At 45.2% G+C, this 15,392-nt stretch overlaps 1 protein-coding gene across 3 annotated transcripts in view; it reads left to right on the plus strand.

Moving 5' to 3' along the window:
* DIS3L2 (DIS3 like 3'-5' exoribonuclease 2) overlaps positions 1-15,392 on the plus strand; it is a 192,318-nt gene that overhangs the window by 64,943 nt on the left and 111,983 nt on the right. For all 3 annotated transcript variants that reach the window (XM_083848724.1, XM_083848725.1, XM_083848726.1), the window contains 2 exons: positions 9,670-9,776; positions 10,976-11,223. In XM_083848724.1, the coding sequence (XP_083704850.1) occupies positions 9,670-9,776; positions 10,976-11,223 (355 nt within the window). The remainder of the gene's footprint in view (positions 1-9,669; positions 9,777-10,975; positions 11,224-15,392) is intronic.

Raw genomic sequence — 15,392 nt, forward strand, 5'->3', positions numbered from 1 at the left:
GCTCACTTACTCCGCTGCTGCTGATCAGAATGAACCATGAAGAACAGAAGTAGACGAGTCATTCAGATCAGAGCACTCTGGGTCATGCTGGGAGCGCGGGCTGGTTTTGATATCTTTTCTACGCTGGCTTGGGTCCCATCCCTCACTGTGGCTCTGCTCTTCTTCAGAGCTCAGTCCCCCGTCCATCTCTAATTACCATCTCTAATTACACACTGGGGCAAAGAATTTCAGCTTGGCCCTTGCTGTCAGAAGCTCTGAAGCATGAAGCTTTGTGTGCGTTGATTGTGGCCCAGGTCTGAGTGGGCTGAATTCCTTGAAGGTGTCGCGCTTGGGGCTTACTGCGCTTCCTTGGGACTTACACCAAGCTGGTAGGAAGGGTTAGGCATGGTGCTGCAGGCTGAGACCTGGGCGTTGGGTCTGCCTCCCTGGAGTGCTGCAGGTCTGAGAGCCAGGCTTGCTGCCCTTGCCACCCGAAGACCCAAGAAGGGATGGGATGAACAATAGGGAAGTCCGCAGGGCTGAAGAGATGATCGCATTCAGCCTGTCAGCCTGCCTAATTTCTGAATGTTCTCATGCTCGTAAAAGTGTCGCGGCATTGCCTTGCTCAAGGATCTTTAAATAAAAGTTCATAACCGGTGTCGCTGTGCCAGAAACTGTCCTGGTCAAACTAGTTCGCTCTGCTTTTCTGAACCTTTCTTGCTGAGAAGTTGGGTTAAAGATTATCTTCAGGAAGGTCTCTGATCGGGGAAGTGATGAGCCCTTTTCCTCTCCTGCAAGCTGTTCCACACAAAAAGCAATATTACTTTGTTCCAAAGTTAGATTTTCTTAATGTTAAGTTCTGGTCGTTGGATGTAGGTCTTTTTTAGCAAAGATGGAAATCCCTTTCCTCTAGCACATTACAATTTCAACTGTATTTCCACAGCATTAATACTTTTACATGCTGAAAAAAAAAGTTCTCTTTGTTCTTTCCTCACAAAGACAGCAAGAATGAGCACCCTGAGTGTCAAATCTGAAGAAGGTTTCTCAGCTCGCTCACTAGTGTCCTTTAAACCCTCTCTGGAGTTCCTGTGTCCTCTTGAAATGCAGGCAAAGAGCAAGGCATAATATCCTGGCACGAGTCTGAACAATGTTGTGTACAGAGAAAACATTAATTCTCCGTGGTGCTCGGTATCTCATGACATGCGAGTCCTCTGTGTTTTATCCTGAGACCTCAGCTTGTTCTGTGTCGCTGCTATCCGAAGAAGTCATCCACCAGTGGGCACAGCCTTTGCCAGATCTGTAATTCTTTTCCTTAATCGTCATTCTCATTCCCTACTGGAACAGAGGTAGTGTAACTTTTATTCCAGCCCGGTGCTAAATGATAGGTTATTTCTATGACTTTTCACCGCTGTAAAAGGATTTTCCTTATGCTGCATGTCAATACGTAATAAAAAATAGAAACTTTTCTGTATCCTCCCAGCCCAGGAAAAGTGCAAGATGTTCTGTACAGAATACTTTACGACGGTGTATCCCTATACAGACCTGTGTCACATGAGTTTCGTACAAATGTGAGCTGTCTCTTGTTAAATATTGGAATCGGTTCACTCTGATAAAGAAAAATCAGCAATTGAACGGTAGCAACTACTCGTACTCTGGAGAGTGGCAGCTGTGCTCATAAAAGCGCTTCAGCCTTTCTTTGTGAAAGGATATTCAAATAAAAGTTTGTAAAACTGTGTCACTGTGCCAAAAGCTATCTTTGTCAAACTAGTTTGCTTAGCTTTTTTTTCAGCTCTTCTCATGAGAGATCTTACTTTACCAGATACGCAGAATATCCTGCTTCCCACGGGGTGGCTCGCAGAAGTAATCAGGTTGGGGGACTGGCTGCCCTGGCAGCAATCAGAGAGCTGTGTTTGTTCAGGATTTCCCCTTGCAGCTACACTTCTGCAAATCAGGGCTTGAACGTGTGAATGTCCGAGGCTTGCTCCCTGCCTTGACGTAATGAAGCTTGAATAGAAATAGCTCATTTACGGGCAGAGTAAACTGACAGCTGACTCGACCAATTATGTGATGGAAAATTGAATCAAGTAGCTGGTGGTTAATAAGTAGGGTCAATAGAATTTGGGTTGTAGCTGCTGCACAGCCCAGTCCTGTCTCCCTGCGTGTCCAGCACTGGCCAGGTGAGCTCTGGTCAGTCCCTTTTCAAGACAAATGTGACCGATCAGTCACTGGCAAGCTTGGTAAGGTCAGACGTGATAACCTAAAATTGTGCCTTCCTCTTGCAACCTGGAGCCTTTGTGCAGTTAATGCAGTCTCCTGTTGGTGTAGGAGTTTAGGTGATATTACTATTTCTTTCTCTACTTGGCCAAGTCTGATGGTAAGGACAGGATGATGGTGATGAGAATCTGGACAGTGTGCTTGTCCCGTCACTCTGGTTGGGTCCCCCTTCTTTCAGTTTTGCTGCCATGAATTCTATGACAAATGTGGAGCCTCCCAACCTCACTGGCTGCTAGAAGGAATAAATGTACTCTCTCCTCTTCAGAGGCTCCTGTTTACTCTGAGTGCTCTTGAGGAGACTTCATGCTTCTTTCCTAGCCTGCAGCTTTCTGGAGATGGATCGTCTCCACTGCATAGCTCTCAACATTTCTAGGCCACAGCAGAGTGAAAGCTCACCAGGAAATCTTCTCAGTTACACGGCTTTTAATAGAAATCCTTGAGGTGGAACTGTCAAAAATCAGATCAGTTTCACTCTGCTGAAGCCTGGAAAACCAGCAGAGAAGCTGGAGCTGTTTCAGCTGCTCAAGACAGCTCTGTATTCATTTATCCTAAGTTCATGTTTGTGGGTCTCTGGATCTATAACTTTTTGTAAATGAGAGCATGGATTTCTTGAAGAATAAACAGTACAGCTTCAGAAAAGTGTTCAATTGGTGTTGAACAAATTGGGCTTTATGGTAGCATTGATTAAATGATACAGGCTGACTAAGCCTCAGTTATTCTTTTGTTGCACAGCTGAAGCCTGCAATGGAAGTTAATGTTGTGAAAGCTTCTTATGCTGTTCTTTCCTAGTAAGTTATCTTGACCCCCAAATGACTTCTTAAGCAAGGAAAAGAAAAAAAAAAAACAACACAAAACCACAACACTTATGCAATTGCGTAAGCTGAATTAGATTAAGTTCAGCATATTACCATATGTTCCTGAATTCACCTGTGTTTCTCCTTTGAGTTACAAGTTTAGGTCAAGTAAAGTGAGAGGGCACGATACTGAGAATGAATGGTGGGTGTGAAGATAAACATATTAGAGTATGGTCATTGTTAGCAGCAAGATTTCCAGGATGAATCAGATCAGGATTCATTCAGCTAACATATTTTCCATGCAATAGTAAAATTGGACACACACACTTTAGGAACAAATGCACATGCAGGAAGGAAGAACATTAAGTAGGCAAAACGGTTAATGGAAATGTTTTTGTAACATTTTAATTTTACTTTTAATAATATAACAAAACTGCATTTATGTAGACTGCAACACTACCTGATTTTTTGGATATTTATTTCTGTTACAATAAAGCTTTCAGCCCCCATGTTGACTGGCAGCTTCTCGAGGATGGAAGAGGGTCAGAGGTCTGAATAGCAGTGCTGTGGTTATAGGAATGTTTCATGGCTGCTGAGACAGATACGATTTGATCGGTTGGGGTAGGTGGCAGCTTCCCAAAATGATGCTGTCTTTGTTGGTCAGGCTTGGAGGGTTCTAAGGAACAGTGATAATTCTGTCTCATCGTTCTGCCATCTCCCCCGTCCTCCCTTGTGGAGGTGGCTAAATACAAGTAAAGAGTTACATGCTTGGCTGCATCGCATGTGTAAGGAAGCCAGCTACACTCACCTCTTCACATTGCCTTTGCTCTGTGTTATTGCAGATGCTCGTGTTTTTGCTGTACACATTTGTTATTGTGCCCTTCCTTTCCCTCTCTGAGGGTCTCCTCCCATCTGTGCATCTTCAAAAATCTTCTTGCTAATCATCTGAACCTCCCGGTCTTTGTCTTCAGTGAGCCATTGGGCATGCAGATGTGTGAGTTCAGGTGTTTAGACATGAACAGCTGTGGCGGGGTGAGTTGTCTTATTTGAAACAAACATCTCCGAGAAGTTACTTGTGTTCCTTTGTCACGCAGTGATGAGACTGCTCGGCGGTGCCGCGTGGTTTGGAGCTGCTCTGCTTTTGTACCTGCGGAGCCTTCTTGCATTGCACACGGGAGCTGCTAGGCTGATTTTGGACAGGCTGCACTTGTCGAATTCCAAAGCTGTTGGCTTACCAGGCATGTCACAGTCAACTGTGCTCCCTCCAGCACAGGTGGAAAGCTCTGTGTGTGTAATGCTCACAGGATACCGCTTCTTGTGTGGTATTTTCCCAGCCTATTTAAAGCAAGTTCTAGTTCTGGATAGTGTCGGGTGCCAAGTGAAACGGCCCTTTTGCTGCCCAAGTAGTAACAGGGTTTCAGGTCAAACGGTGTTGGGCTGGTGCTGTTCCTGCTGAGCTGCTAACGCTGAGCACACCTCTAACCTCAAACAGAGGAGGTACAGCTGAAGAGGGCACCTTGTCACCTAAAGTACACGTGGCTTATGCGATAACGCTGGCTGTCCCACTCAACTTTTGAACCCGTTGTTACTTTTGAATTTAAATTCAAATTGTGTAGAAGGGAAGCAGCCTCAGAGAAGGGGGATCCCCTGAGGTGTTGTGGCAGTGGGTGGCTGAGAGGGCAAAGAGGCTTTGTGGTCTGCTGGGTGAGACTTGAGAGAGCTCTCGTACCCGTGGGCTGCAGGCTCCATGCAGGAGAAATCTCCCAAGATCAGGAGGAGCTCAGAGCTTATACCCGTATAGGTACCAAAATAACGTTATAGGAGCTGAAATCATCTGACTAGGGACATGTGTTTTTAAGAAACCAGATTCTTTTGTCTCTCAGAAAATTACATTTTGGTTTACTTGGTGAAGGGGGAAACTGAGTACGGATGTGAACCATTGGTTAGTACCAGCAATTTTGCGTTCTGGAGGAAAAACCTGTTCTGTACCAATAAATAATCAGTGACAGAATGTGAAGAGCCCATGTACCACCTTCAGCAGCAACATGTTTCATTCTTGTTATCCCTGAAATGAAGATCATGCCACAATAGCTATGCGCACGTATGGGGTAAACGTGCACGTGCGTTTGAATGTGTTGCTTTTTGGTTTAAGGGAGTTTTCATTTCTGTACGTTTCCTGTGTTGGTATAGACAGAAGTTCCAAAAATGCATCCTGTTGAGTGTGACACACAACCCTTGAGATGGTATTTCTAATCAGTTGAATTGTTTTACATCGGTTTCCATGTGTTTGGTACTAAAACATAATCTGCTGAAAACTGCTTATTGAAACAGACAACCTAGGTGTTGTTGCTTGTTTAGGAATAAGCTTTGCTCTTCAAAGGTTTACAGATGTTCTGGTACTTGAGCACTAAACTGAAAAGTAGCATTTTCTTTTTTTTAAAAGCTTCATACCGCTAACATCGCCTGATTTTTTTTTTCAGAAATGCCCATGTAGAGTAAGCCAACTAACTTCTCAAGTAGATTTTTCTTCTAGCTGAAGTAGCAAACTTTGAACTTTTTTTTTTTAATTGTTTCTTTCCATCCAGGGAGAGAAGATTTTTTTCCAGTGAGTTGTTTTTGAGATCTGAAACTTAGATATATTTTCATTTTCAAGTGGATATTGCATCTTTAATTATATTCTTTTTGGACAGAATTGCAGATTTCCACAGTGACCAATGCAAACCTAGTGAAAATACTTTTGGATCTGTCACAAGTAATCAGAATTCTAGTTTGACTTTTGGTCACCTTTTAATGTCATGGTAATTTAATTGTAAAAGGAAATTTGGGGGGCCTTAGAAAAAAAAGTTTGACTAGGAATGCCTGTCAGAAAATGTAACTGTGTGTTGAAGCTGCCTCAACTGATCTCTTACAGAGGGAGGCAAATTCCACAATGTTCTGGATCTGCTTTGTTGGTAATAACATAACTAATTTGAGTTGCTTTTTGTATCTAGTGCCTAATTTTTTTTTTAAAGTAAGACTATTACAGTTTTGGTTTGTCAGATAATTGCTGAAAGGAAAACACTGAGATTATAATGCAGTTTCACTGGATCCTAGTTGCTGAAGTGTTTTCACTGTAAGATAAGCTTATGAAGTATTGCCCAAGCTAACATAGTAAATCTTTCTCAGAAAACATGTCTTTGCCCAGGGTGGAAATATTGAATGGTCATTGGATAACCACTACGGTAAAGGGGTCAGAATAATTCATTTTTAGTTTGGCGTAATGCAAGGAGTTTCTTCCCACCTCCCCTGCTCAAAACCCTGCTCCTCTCTCAAGTTAGCTCTCCTTCAGGATTGCCTGCGTGGCTCTGCCCGTTGTGGGAGATGTTTGTGTCTCACAGCTCAGATCTTCTAGACCACCGGCATCTGCAGGGGCCCTGCCACCTCGACTCTGCGCCCACCCACGCATCAAATTCCAGCTTCGTTGAGGAGCAGGCGGATGTGCAGCGAAGGAGAGGCACTGTCAGACTGTATTTAGGGGACTCAGGTGACAGACTTGTGGCAGCTTCTCTGTCATGATACTTCAGTTGAGATACAAGTCTCCATGCAGTAACTTCACAACTAAGTCAGGAGGCCATTGTGGATATCCCTGAGCAGAGGGGTTTGTCACAGGGGGAGCCCTCACTGCTAACGGAGACCTCTGAGCATTAGATGCAGCTCTGGTACCAGCAGAATTTTGACTTCAAAAAGAGCAGCTACGAGCTATGAGAAAAGTCCACCTCTCTTGGCCCCAGAAGTAGAGTTCCTCGGGTGTCTGCTTTCCTGTCTGTAGTTTCAGGAGCATTGCCCGCCAGTAAATGCATGTGATGACCTTTTAGATACTAAAGTTGATGCAGAAAGATGGGTAGGTATAAGTAGATAGCTGGGATTTACTTTCTTTCTGTTGATGGTATAGTTGTAGATCCCAGCCTCTTTCTGATGGAGTTAGTAGAAACTCCAGGAATTTTTGGGAGGGATGCTGAAATTGGAGAGACCCCTGAGGAAGAAGGTATTCTCCAGCCAGCCAAAGGCCCATGGTTGATTTTGGCTGTGAAGGAAAAAGGCAAGCTCTACCATGTGTCACAGCGAGACTTCAGATGCCTTCTGGTACCTGTCCTGAGTTCACATGGAGCTCAGCTTCACCCCAGCGGGGTGAAATGCTGCAGTCCTGCCTGTTCTTTGTCCCGGGTGAAAGACACACTGGTGACCCATTTGCTGTGCTCCCAGCGACAGCCCCTCCTGGTGGTTCTGCGCTTTTGTATGCGTGTATGTGATACCTCCCAAGGACGCAGCTGCTGGCTCCTTTTTTGACTGCTTCTGTGAAAAAATGCAAGCAACTTTCTGGAGAGATGGGAATTGGAAGGAGAAGCGGAAAGAAGTCAGTGTTAATAGGGCCGTGTTCCTCGAGCATGGTGCTTTTCTCATTCTTGTCTGTTGTGCCTCGAGACGGTGCTGTCATTCTGCTGGGCTGGGAAAGCAGTGAGTGCAAGTCTTGCTTTTTCCAGACACGTTTAGATCTGGTTGCTCTTCCAACCAGTATGTGCCGTGCAGTGGGGCAGTTTATTCCAGTAAAGCCCTGGGCTTGTGTCAGGTGTGTCTGCGTGCCCGGCCTTTGGAAGGCTACCAAGCTCTCATTGCCCTCTGCGCCTGCCAATGTTTCTTTGTCTCAGATCATCCCGTTCTTTGTCCGAGCTCTCTTTATGGCTGGCACACCATAAACCCTTGACTATTAACTGATGGCTTGAAAATTTTTAAGAAAACAGAACGGCTCCTTGCTCTTATTTTTTACTAACCGATTTCCTGGTACAACCTCTAGCTGACCGTGATCTTAGAGGAGGTAAGCAATGAGGTGTGTAACTTGGATATCTCCACTTTTTAAACTGTTTGTAATTATCCAAACAATTTTATTTCCGACTTGTTTGTCACCGTGAAACTCTGTGGGGGATTTATCCCTTAGTAACCCCCGTTTTGGCAAACCCGAGTTCATTCCAGCAGGAAGAGTGTGAGAGAAAGGGGTTTGCTGCTATTACTGCTTCTTGCTTTTTGGGAAAGTAGATTTTTATTTTTAAACCGCTGAAATATCTGCCTGCTCTCTTCTCATCCTTGCTGGAAAGACAGTAAAGATCAAATAAATCTAAACAGAGTCACTCAGATACTTCATGAAAAGATGATCTCAGAGGAGAGCCCAAGTCTGAGGAGCTTCACATCAGAAGGCAAGGCTGGGGGTAATTAGCAGCATATGAGAACCGGAGTTTGTCATTAGTGCGGTAGCTGTCACTGTCAACCGACTGCTGGTGTAGCGTTGCCCGAAGGCAATCCAGGCCGTCCGTGACGGCAGGACCATCTGTGAGCGTGCCCTCGTGAGGGGGCTCCGCAGCCGTCCCCCTCAGGGCTGGCTGCCGCCCCCCGCTCCACACAGGCCCCCGTTGCTGCCGGCAGCTGCTCCTTCCCCTCCCGGAGCCGCGCGGCCTTCATCCGTCATGTCACCGGCAGCTCCCCGCCAGGGTCCCCGCGGGACAGATGGGCGTCATCTGGGGGCCCGGGTCTGGGTGTCACCGCTGCTGTCCTCGAGGCCTTCTGGCGTGCGTGAGGTACACGGTCTTCAGCGAAAGCTTACTTTATCTCGCGGCTTCTAAGGGAAGCAGTGACAGCTACGTCCCTTGAAACTTGCACTTGAAAGTGGCACTGGTGCCACTTTTCAAGAAAGCAAGCTTCTTCTGAACGCTCAGGGCCTGATTTTAGCACATGTGTGTGCTCGAGGCAGATGCGGTGCGCACAAGTGGAAAATGGCAGCCATCCTCCAGAAGCTCTCCAGAGAAGAGCACGTCCTAAAACCACTGTCAGACCAGTAACAAACGTGGGCTCTCAGAAGTCATTTGGCTCACATGGGGCAGCCTTCTCCATGGCAAAGATTGTGCTGGCTGTTTGGAAATACAGAAAGCATTCGGTGTGCCAGCCGCCTGTAACAGACACTCTCATTGTGAAAATTGTGAGCCACAATTTAGTTGACAGTTGATTTAAATACTCTTGGTATCTGTTGAAGGAGTTTCGGGGGGAAGGAGTGTGGCTGTTTATCATACACAGCAATTGCTTTCGTAAGACTTTTTAATAATCCTGTTCCCCAGCTGCAGAGGGGCAGCTCCGTAGATGTGGCTTCAGCTTCTAAGATAAACATGCACTTTATAACCTTGCATAACATTTGTTAAGGAAATTAAATATTAAATGAATGTATGTACTTAAAGGACTATTTATATAATGTTAATGACTCCAACTAAGAAATGCCAGGAAATTAATACAGTTCTTAGTATTTAAGAAATAGAACGTTTTTTCCACCATTTTCTTTATTATGGCTGATATATTGTGTTTGTGAAGTTTGTTTTGAATCTTGTTTTTCAGCAGATCTGCATGGTAAGTGAGCATATATATGCTTTCTTTTCTAGTCTGGATTTATAACTGCTTAATCCTTAGTTATTCAAGCACTTAAGATCTTTCTCCTTTCAGATAAGTCTAGTGCATGCACCTTGTATTGTAATTTAAAGAAAAAGTCCAATATAAATGTAGGATGGAAATGTGCTACAGTAACTGTTGTGTTTCTAATTTGATGCAGTGAAGGCTGTTGGGATCGGTGCTGTGCACAAAACAAAACAAGATGATGCACCCAAGGTGAATGATCCCAGGCTCCTCCCGGATAAGTTTCTTCAAAGGACAGCTAAGGTAACTCCGTGGGGAGTGGCGAGCATATGTGTGTGCTCCCAAAGGCAGAAGGAGACCAGCACTGGCCTCCCTGTAGCCTCCATTTGTTGATCTTTGAATCACATTCCCTGTTTCAAAGAGAGTAATTGTCCAATCTGATAAAACTCAAGTGTCTTGCTATTTTTACTGATTATGCTAGTATAAATTCCCTTTGTTTGTTAGGCAAAATTACTTAGCAAGATTCAGGAAAAAAAAAATTGGATACTAATATGAGTGTCAGGATATCCAGAGTTGTCAGAACTAATTCTTACAGACTTTGGAAAGGCTGTTAGTGCTGTTGGTTCAAGATTTGAGCCAATCTTTGAATATTAAGAGACCAGAAAAAGACTACTGGGTCAGGTTGGGTCAGGTCTTTTCCACGTCTTGTGCTTTCCTTTGCAGCCTCTCATTCCGGTCCCTATTCTGGGCTGGGTTGCCCGCTGGTCTCATCCAGCGTGGCAATTCCAGTGCTCAGAATTGCACAGAGGTGCAGCTCCTGAAACCTTCTGGAAGGACTCATCTGTATAAGTTTAGGAAATCAGCTATAATATTTCTGTTATCCAGTGATTTATTATGGTCTACAAAAATATAGCCTGGATGAACACCTCTCTGGAACAATTATTTAATGATATTGTAATTTATTATTCTTTTCAAAGCCGTCTTGTATAAAGGTAAAATAACCCCTAACTTCAGAAAGCACAGAGGAGAGAACTGCCAAATTCCCCACAGCACATCCTTTCCTGTGGTTAGCATTGGATCCGCCAGAGGCACCGTTTTTGGACTGGCCTGTTCTGCACTGAATGTTGAAATCACAGGCCGAGGATACAAATGAAAGATTTTACAGGAGTTGCTTGTATGTTGTGGCTAATTCCCTGCATTTGGAAGCATCTGCTTCGTGTCTGGTTTTGTTCTGTAATCAAGAAAATTGCTGTGGAGAGCTAGCACTTGGAAGGCACTTAGCTCTTCTATAGCCATGAGCAAGATAGCAAGGAAAATACATTGTAAATAGGGGCTCAGTTAAAAAAATGCATGCACGCACATACACACAGACAGTGAAATATAGGATATAGGCCATGTGATTTTTTTCCAGCTATGCTGCTGAGGCTCTGTGTATCCCTATTGTGCTGCAGAAAGTAAGTTTCTCTGAATGTACTAACTGTAGAAAGCTTTGTCTCTTCCAGGTGGTCTATATTTTGGAAAAGAAGCATTCCCGAGCAGCTACAGGCTTCATCAAGCTTCTGGCAGATAAGAATAGTGAACTCTTCAGGAAGTGTGCCATGTTCTCACCTGTGGACCACAGAGTGCCCAGGGCCTACGTGTCTTTAGCTGATTGCCCTTCAGACTTTGTGGCCAGACCTGAGGACTATTCAAATATGCTCTTCATCTGCCGGATAGTGGACTGGAAAGAAGACAGCAACTTCGCAACAGGGTATGTCACTGCCGTTGAAAGTAGACATAAATGAGATTTCCAGTCTTGGAGTTCTTGGTCTCACTTAGTTTGCATACAATAGAGACATGAATCTGTTAACAAGATACTTGTATTGTGTGTCTCTTGTAGTTAGTGGAGGAGCTCAGATGAGGCTAAGGATAGCTTGTTTCTAGTTATGTCTCATGGCTATGTAACGTTAACTTCTTTCAGCACTTGCTTCAGTGTGTTGGCACATCACAGCATTAATGAGTTGTATGGTCTTTACTCAGAGAGCTTGCAGACTAAAGGGAGCACACACAGGTACTTAGCCTGACCAGCACAAGCATTGTAGGGTGCTGGCATCCTTTCAGTTTTTCATGCTTTATATAAGAAGAGTACAAAGTGTATAGGCACGTCACTGCCAGAGGAAGAAGGTCAGTAGCAGCGAGGCTCATCTGGTTTTCAAGCCTTTGCTATTAAATAGCAAAGTCACAAATTTTGTGGTATTTAAATTTGCATTGCTTCAAGGAACGATGTTAGAAATCAAGAATTTTATCTGCTCCTAAAGCACTCTGTGCTTTTTAGGAGGCACTGTAAAGCCATTGCTGTCAAGAGTTCAAAACACAGGCACTGCTGTGAAGGAGGAGATTTTAAGCCAGGTTACTCAAATAGCCTGTGCTGAGCTGGATCCAGATTGCAAGTTCATTTTGTCTTTCCTTCATGAAGACCTTGTAGTTCTCAACATTTTTTCCTCTTTCTTGGGAACAGCTGCTGTGTGCCAAGCACCCACCTGGAGCAGCCACACTGTTTCCTATTGAGAGGGCCTCAATAAGTAATGGTGGACATTAATAAACCTTTTTAGTTATCTTGGAAAAAAATGAGTAGTCCTGATTTAGTTGGTGATCCAGAGCAGTTAGCTCTGACCTGTGGCAATGCTGTGGCCAAATTTTAAAGGTGATTGAGATCTGGATGTAATCTGGAATATGTACAGTAGTGGGAGTTGGGAGTTGGGCCTAAAGCCACTTTCTCTTCCCCTTGCAAAACTGTTGTGATGGAGTAGCGCAGATGATGTACTGTGTCAGCACAGTAGTGTTTAGTCCTCAACTCAAACTTCTGGTAAAACTTAAAACTTACATAAAGCTTTTTTTTTTTTTTTTTAAATTAACTGTGTTGGCAGAGACCTATCAGCCCTAAGAGTAAAAGTAAACTAAACTGAAGTCCCTGTTTCCCTGAGGGTTGTTTTTGTTTTGTTTTTTAAGTTCGTTATCATCTGTGGCTGCTTTGTGTGCCCAGTAATAGCAAGTTTCACATGTGCTTCTTGAGAGCCACATGAGCGGTTAGGTCACTCCGTATTTCCTAGCTAAACTGCTGTGCGTGAACTGAAGTGGCCTCCCTTTGAGCCCCACTTAACTCGGGGCTGGCTGTGCTGTGAACTTCACTGTGACTAAGTTTCATGTTGGCAGAGGTTTTTTGTCGTCTTTGACTCCAACAGAGAGAAGACTGGAGGGTGATTGTACTGCTTGGCATCTTGTCATGAACACCCCCCCTTTCTAGCAGAAACAGGGGAAATTAGGAGGTTGGGCTAATGTCTTTTTTCTTTGGCTAACGTGTTTCTTTATTTTGAGCTTCTGACAGCATTGTATATTCTCATCTGGATGTTTTGGTAGTTTCCAAGATGTAAAGGGTGTTGTCAGGAAAGAAAACTTCCATGATTGTCTTCATACATAGTCGTTTCCTCTGGGACTCAGTTGTACTCCAGTAAGTGCCTTGTCGAGATGGGAGCATAAAACCTTGGTGACCCGTTTTGTTTTTTTTTAAGCTGTAAATATGTGCATGTTTAGACACTGCAATACAAGGAAACCTCTTGAAGGTCCCAAATGTCCATGTTTGTTTTTTGAGCTCGTTTATAAGCTGGCTGTCTTGCAAGTCACAGCCCACCCAAAGGAGAAGTGAGCAGGTGACCAGCAGCTCTTTGCATGCTTGGTTTTCTGAACTTTCATGGCCCGGTGACTAGGTAAGGAAGCTGAAGCCCCAGCCTCACTTTTGTTGACTGGAGAGCTGTCACCACATCCTCCTGGGCCTGTTTCTTCTTCTCTGATACAGGCACAGCCAATTTTGCAAAGTTGTTGTGGCTCGTTTGATAGAATGGGCCATTAATATAATGGTTCCTGAGCAGGCAGTCAAGTGAGTTTTCCTTCCTGTTCTTGTTGCCCCTTGTAGCAGTGTCATGCTGTTTGGGTTCAAATGCTTCTAGTCCCCACTGCCCGCACTAGGGGAATCAAGAGGATGAGTCACTTGTAGCTCTGGGGACAGTCCGTGCTGTGACAGTGCACCCCTTAGTTCTGCCCACAGACTTCATGTTATGCCTTTGGCAGCACCACCATGGTTTTGAAGGTGTCTGGACTAAGGAACCTGTAGATTTTCATGCTGTGCCATGGAAGTCTACTGGCAGTGCAACAAGGAAAACTTCCGCTGAAGTTGGCAGTAATTTCTCCTGGATGTCTTGGGTGTTTTCAGGTACTTTCCATCCTGCAGCTGAACTCCCGCAGGCTGGTCATGCACCTTCCTCGCTTTCCTTTTCCCTTGGGAACTTGGGAGCTTGAGCTGTGTTTCCAGTTCCCAGTCTGTTTTGGTCTTCGTGGTGTCTGTGTGTGGCTGGAGCAGTGGGTTGGCCTAGCCAAGGGCTTCCATGACACCGGCCACCCAGGGTGGTCACCTGCACAGGGGGAAACCTGGCAGTCCCTTGGAGGTCCCCATGGGGAGGGGGTGCGTTTCTGTGTCGTGATTGCCACCTGGTGGTCACCAGTGAGACATGGTCCCCTCTGAAGGCCACCCTGTCACCCTGACCACGCTGTGGGAAGGAGCAGGGAGGACCCAGTGGCTCCACGTCCCACGGGCGAGGCCATGAGTGTGTGCTGCCATACTCCTTTCTGCATGCGATGTGATTTTACTGTGGCAATGAAATGTCACTTAACTCTACCTGCTTCAGGTAGCAGATGAAGCAAAATAGATTCAAAATAGTCTCCTTTTTCAGATAAATATTACAGGTACTACCACATACAGTTGTTTTTCTGGGGACCTTTTGTCAGTGATGGAGTCCAAGGCCGTTTGGAGCATTAGCCCAGACATCTCCACACTTTTGGAGATGGCTAAGGTGGAGTCTTTACTTCTTGCCACCATAGTATGATGATGGATTAAACTATTTAAAAATAAATAAAAAACTGAATCACAGATTTCCTTTGTATAGCTTTTCATCAAAGTGATGCATGGGTCTCGTGGCTGCTCTAGCTCAGGGCCTTAGATATTGGTCTGTCAAGGTGACATGATTTGTCATGGGATTTGCAATAAAATGAAACAGTGCAGGATGCTGTTTCACTCATTGCTCTTCCCCAAACCATCCAGGCGGTTTGAATTCCCTTCATTTCTGGGCATTTTATTCCATTCTTTTTGAAATCCAAAATGAATTTGGTGTGAGGGGCAATGACTAGATACCTTGGGCTACTCACGGTAAGGCAGGAGCGAAGGTGTGATCCCTGAGCAGTATGGCTCTAGTGGAAAAACACCTTGCCGAAGTGATTGTCTCTGAGTAAAGCTGTTCCCTTGGTGCAGCTGATCACCACGCTGGTCTGCAGCGTGGGACGATGGCCCTGCCAGCGTGGGGAGCACGATGCTGCTCCTGCGCTCTGATGGCGGGTGGCCTGGCGGCTGAAGTGGAGCTCGAGGTGCTGACAGCCTGGTGACACAGCTCTGTGGCTCCATGACCATGCAGCCACCTTCCACTGGGAGCTTAGGGCTTTCTCAGCCCTGTGCAGCTCGTCCTGTGAGCTCCAGGACCTGGGTGGTGGGAGCAGCTGGGGGGCCTGCCTTGCTGGCCTTCCTTGGTGGCCTTCCTTGCTGTCCCCTCACGCAGAAAACTACCCTTAGGAGTGGTGACTTATTGATGTGTAGGATGTTCACCTCTCCTTTGATGACATTTTGAGAGAGCTGGGGTTGTTCAGCCTGGAGAAGGGAAGACTCTAGGGAGGCGTCACTGTGGCCTTCGAGTTCCTAAAGGGGGCCTACAGGAAAGATAGGGAGTGTAGGATAGGAGGTGACGGTTTTAAACTAAAAAAAAAAAAGAAGGCAGCTTTATATGAGATAAAAGGAAGAAGTTCTTCACTCAGAGGGTGGTGAGGCACTGGCACAGGCTG

This window comes from Anser anser (genome assembly GCF_964211835.1).
Source record: "Anser anser genome assembly, chromosome: 9".
NCBI classification, from domain to species: domain Eukaryota; kingdom Metazoa; phylum Chordata; class Aves; order Anseriformes; family Anatidae; genus Anser; species Anser anser.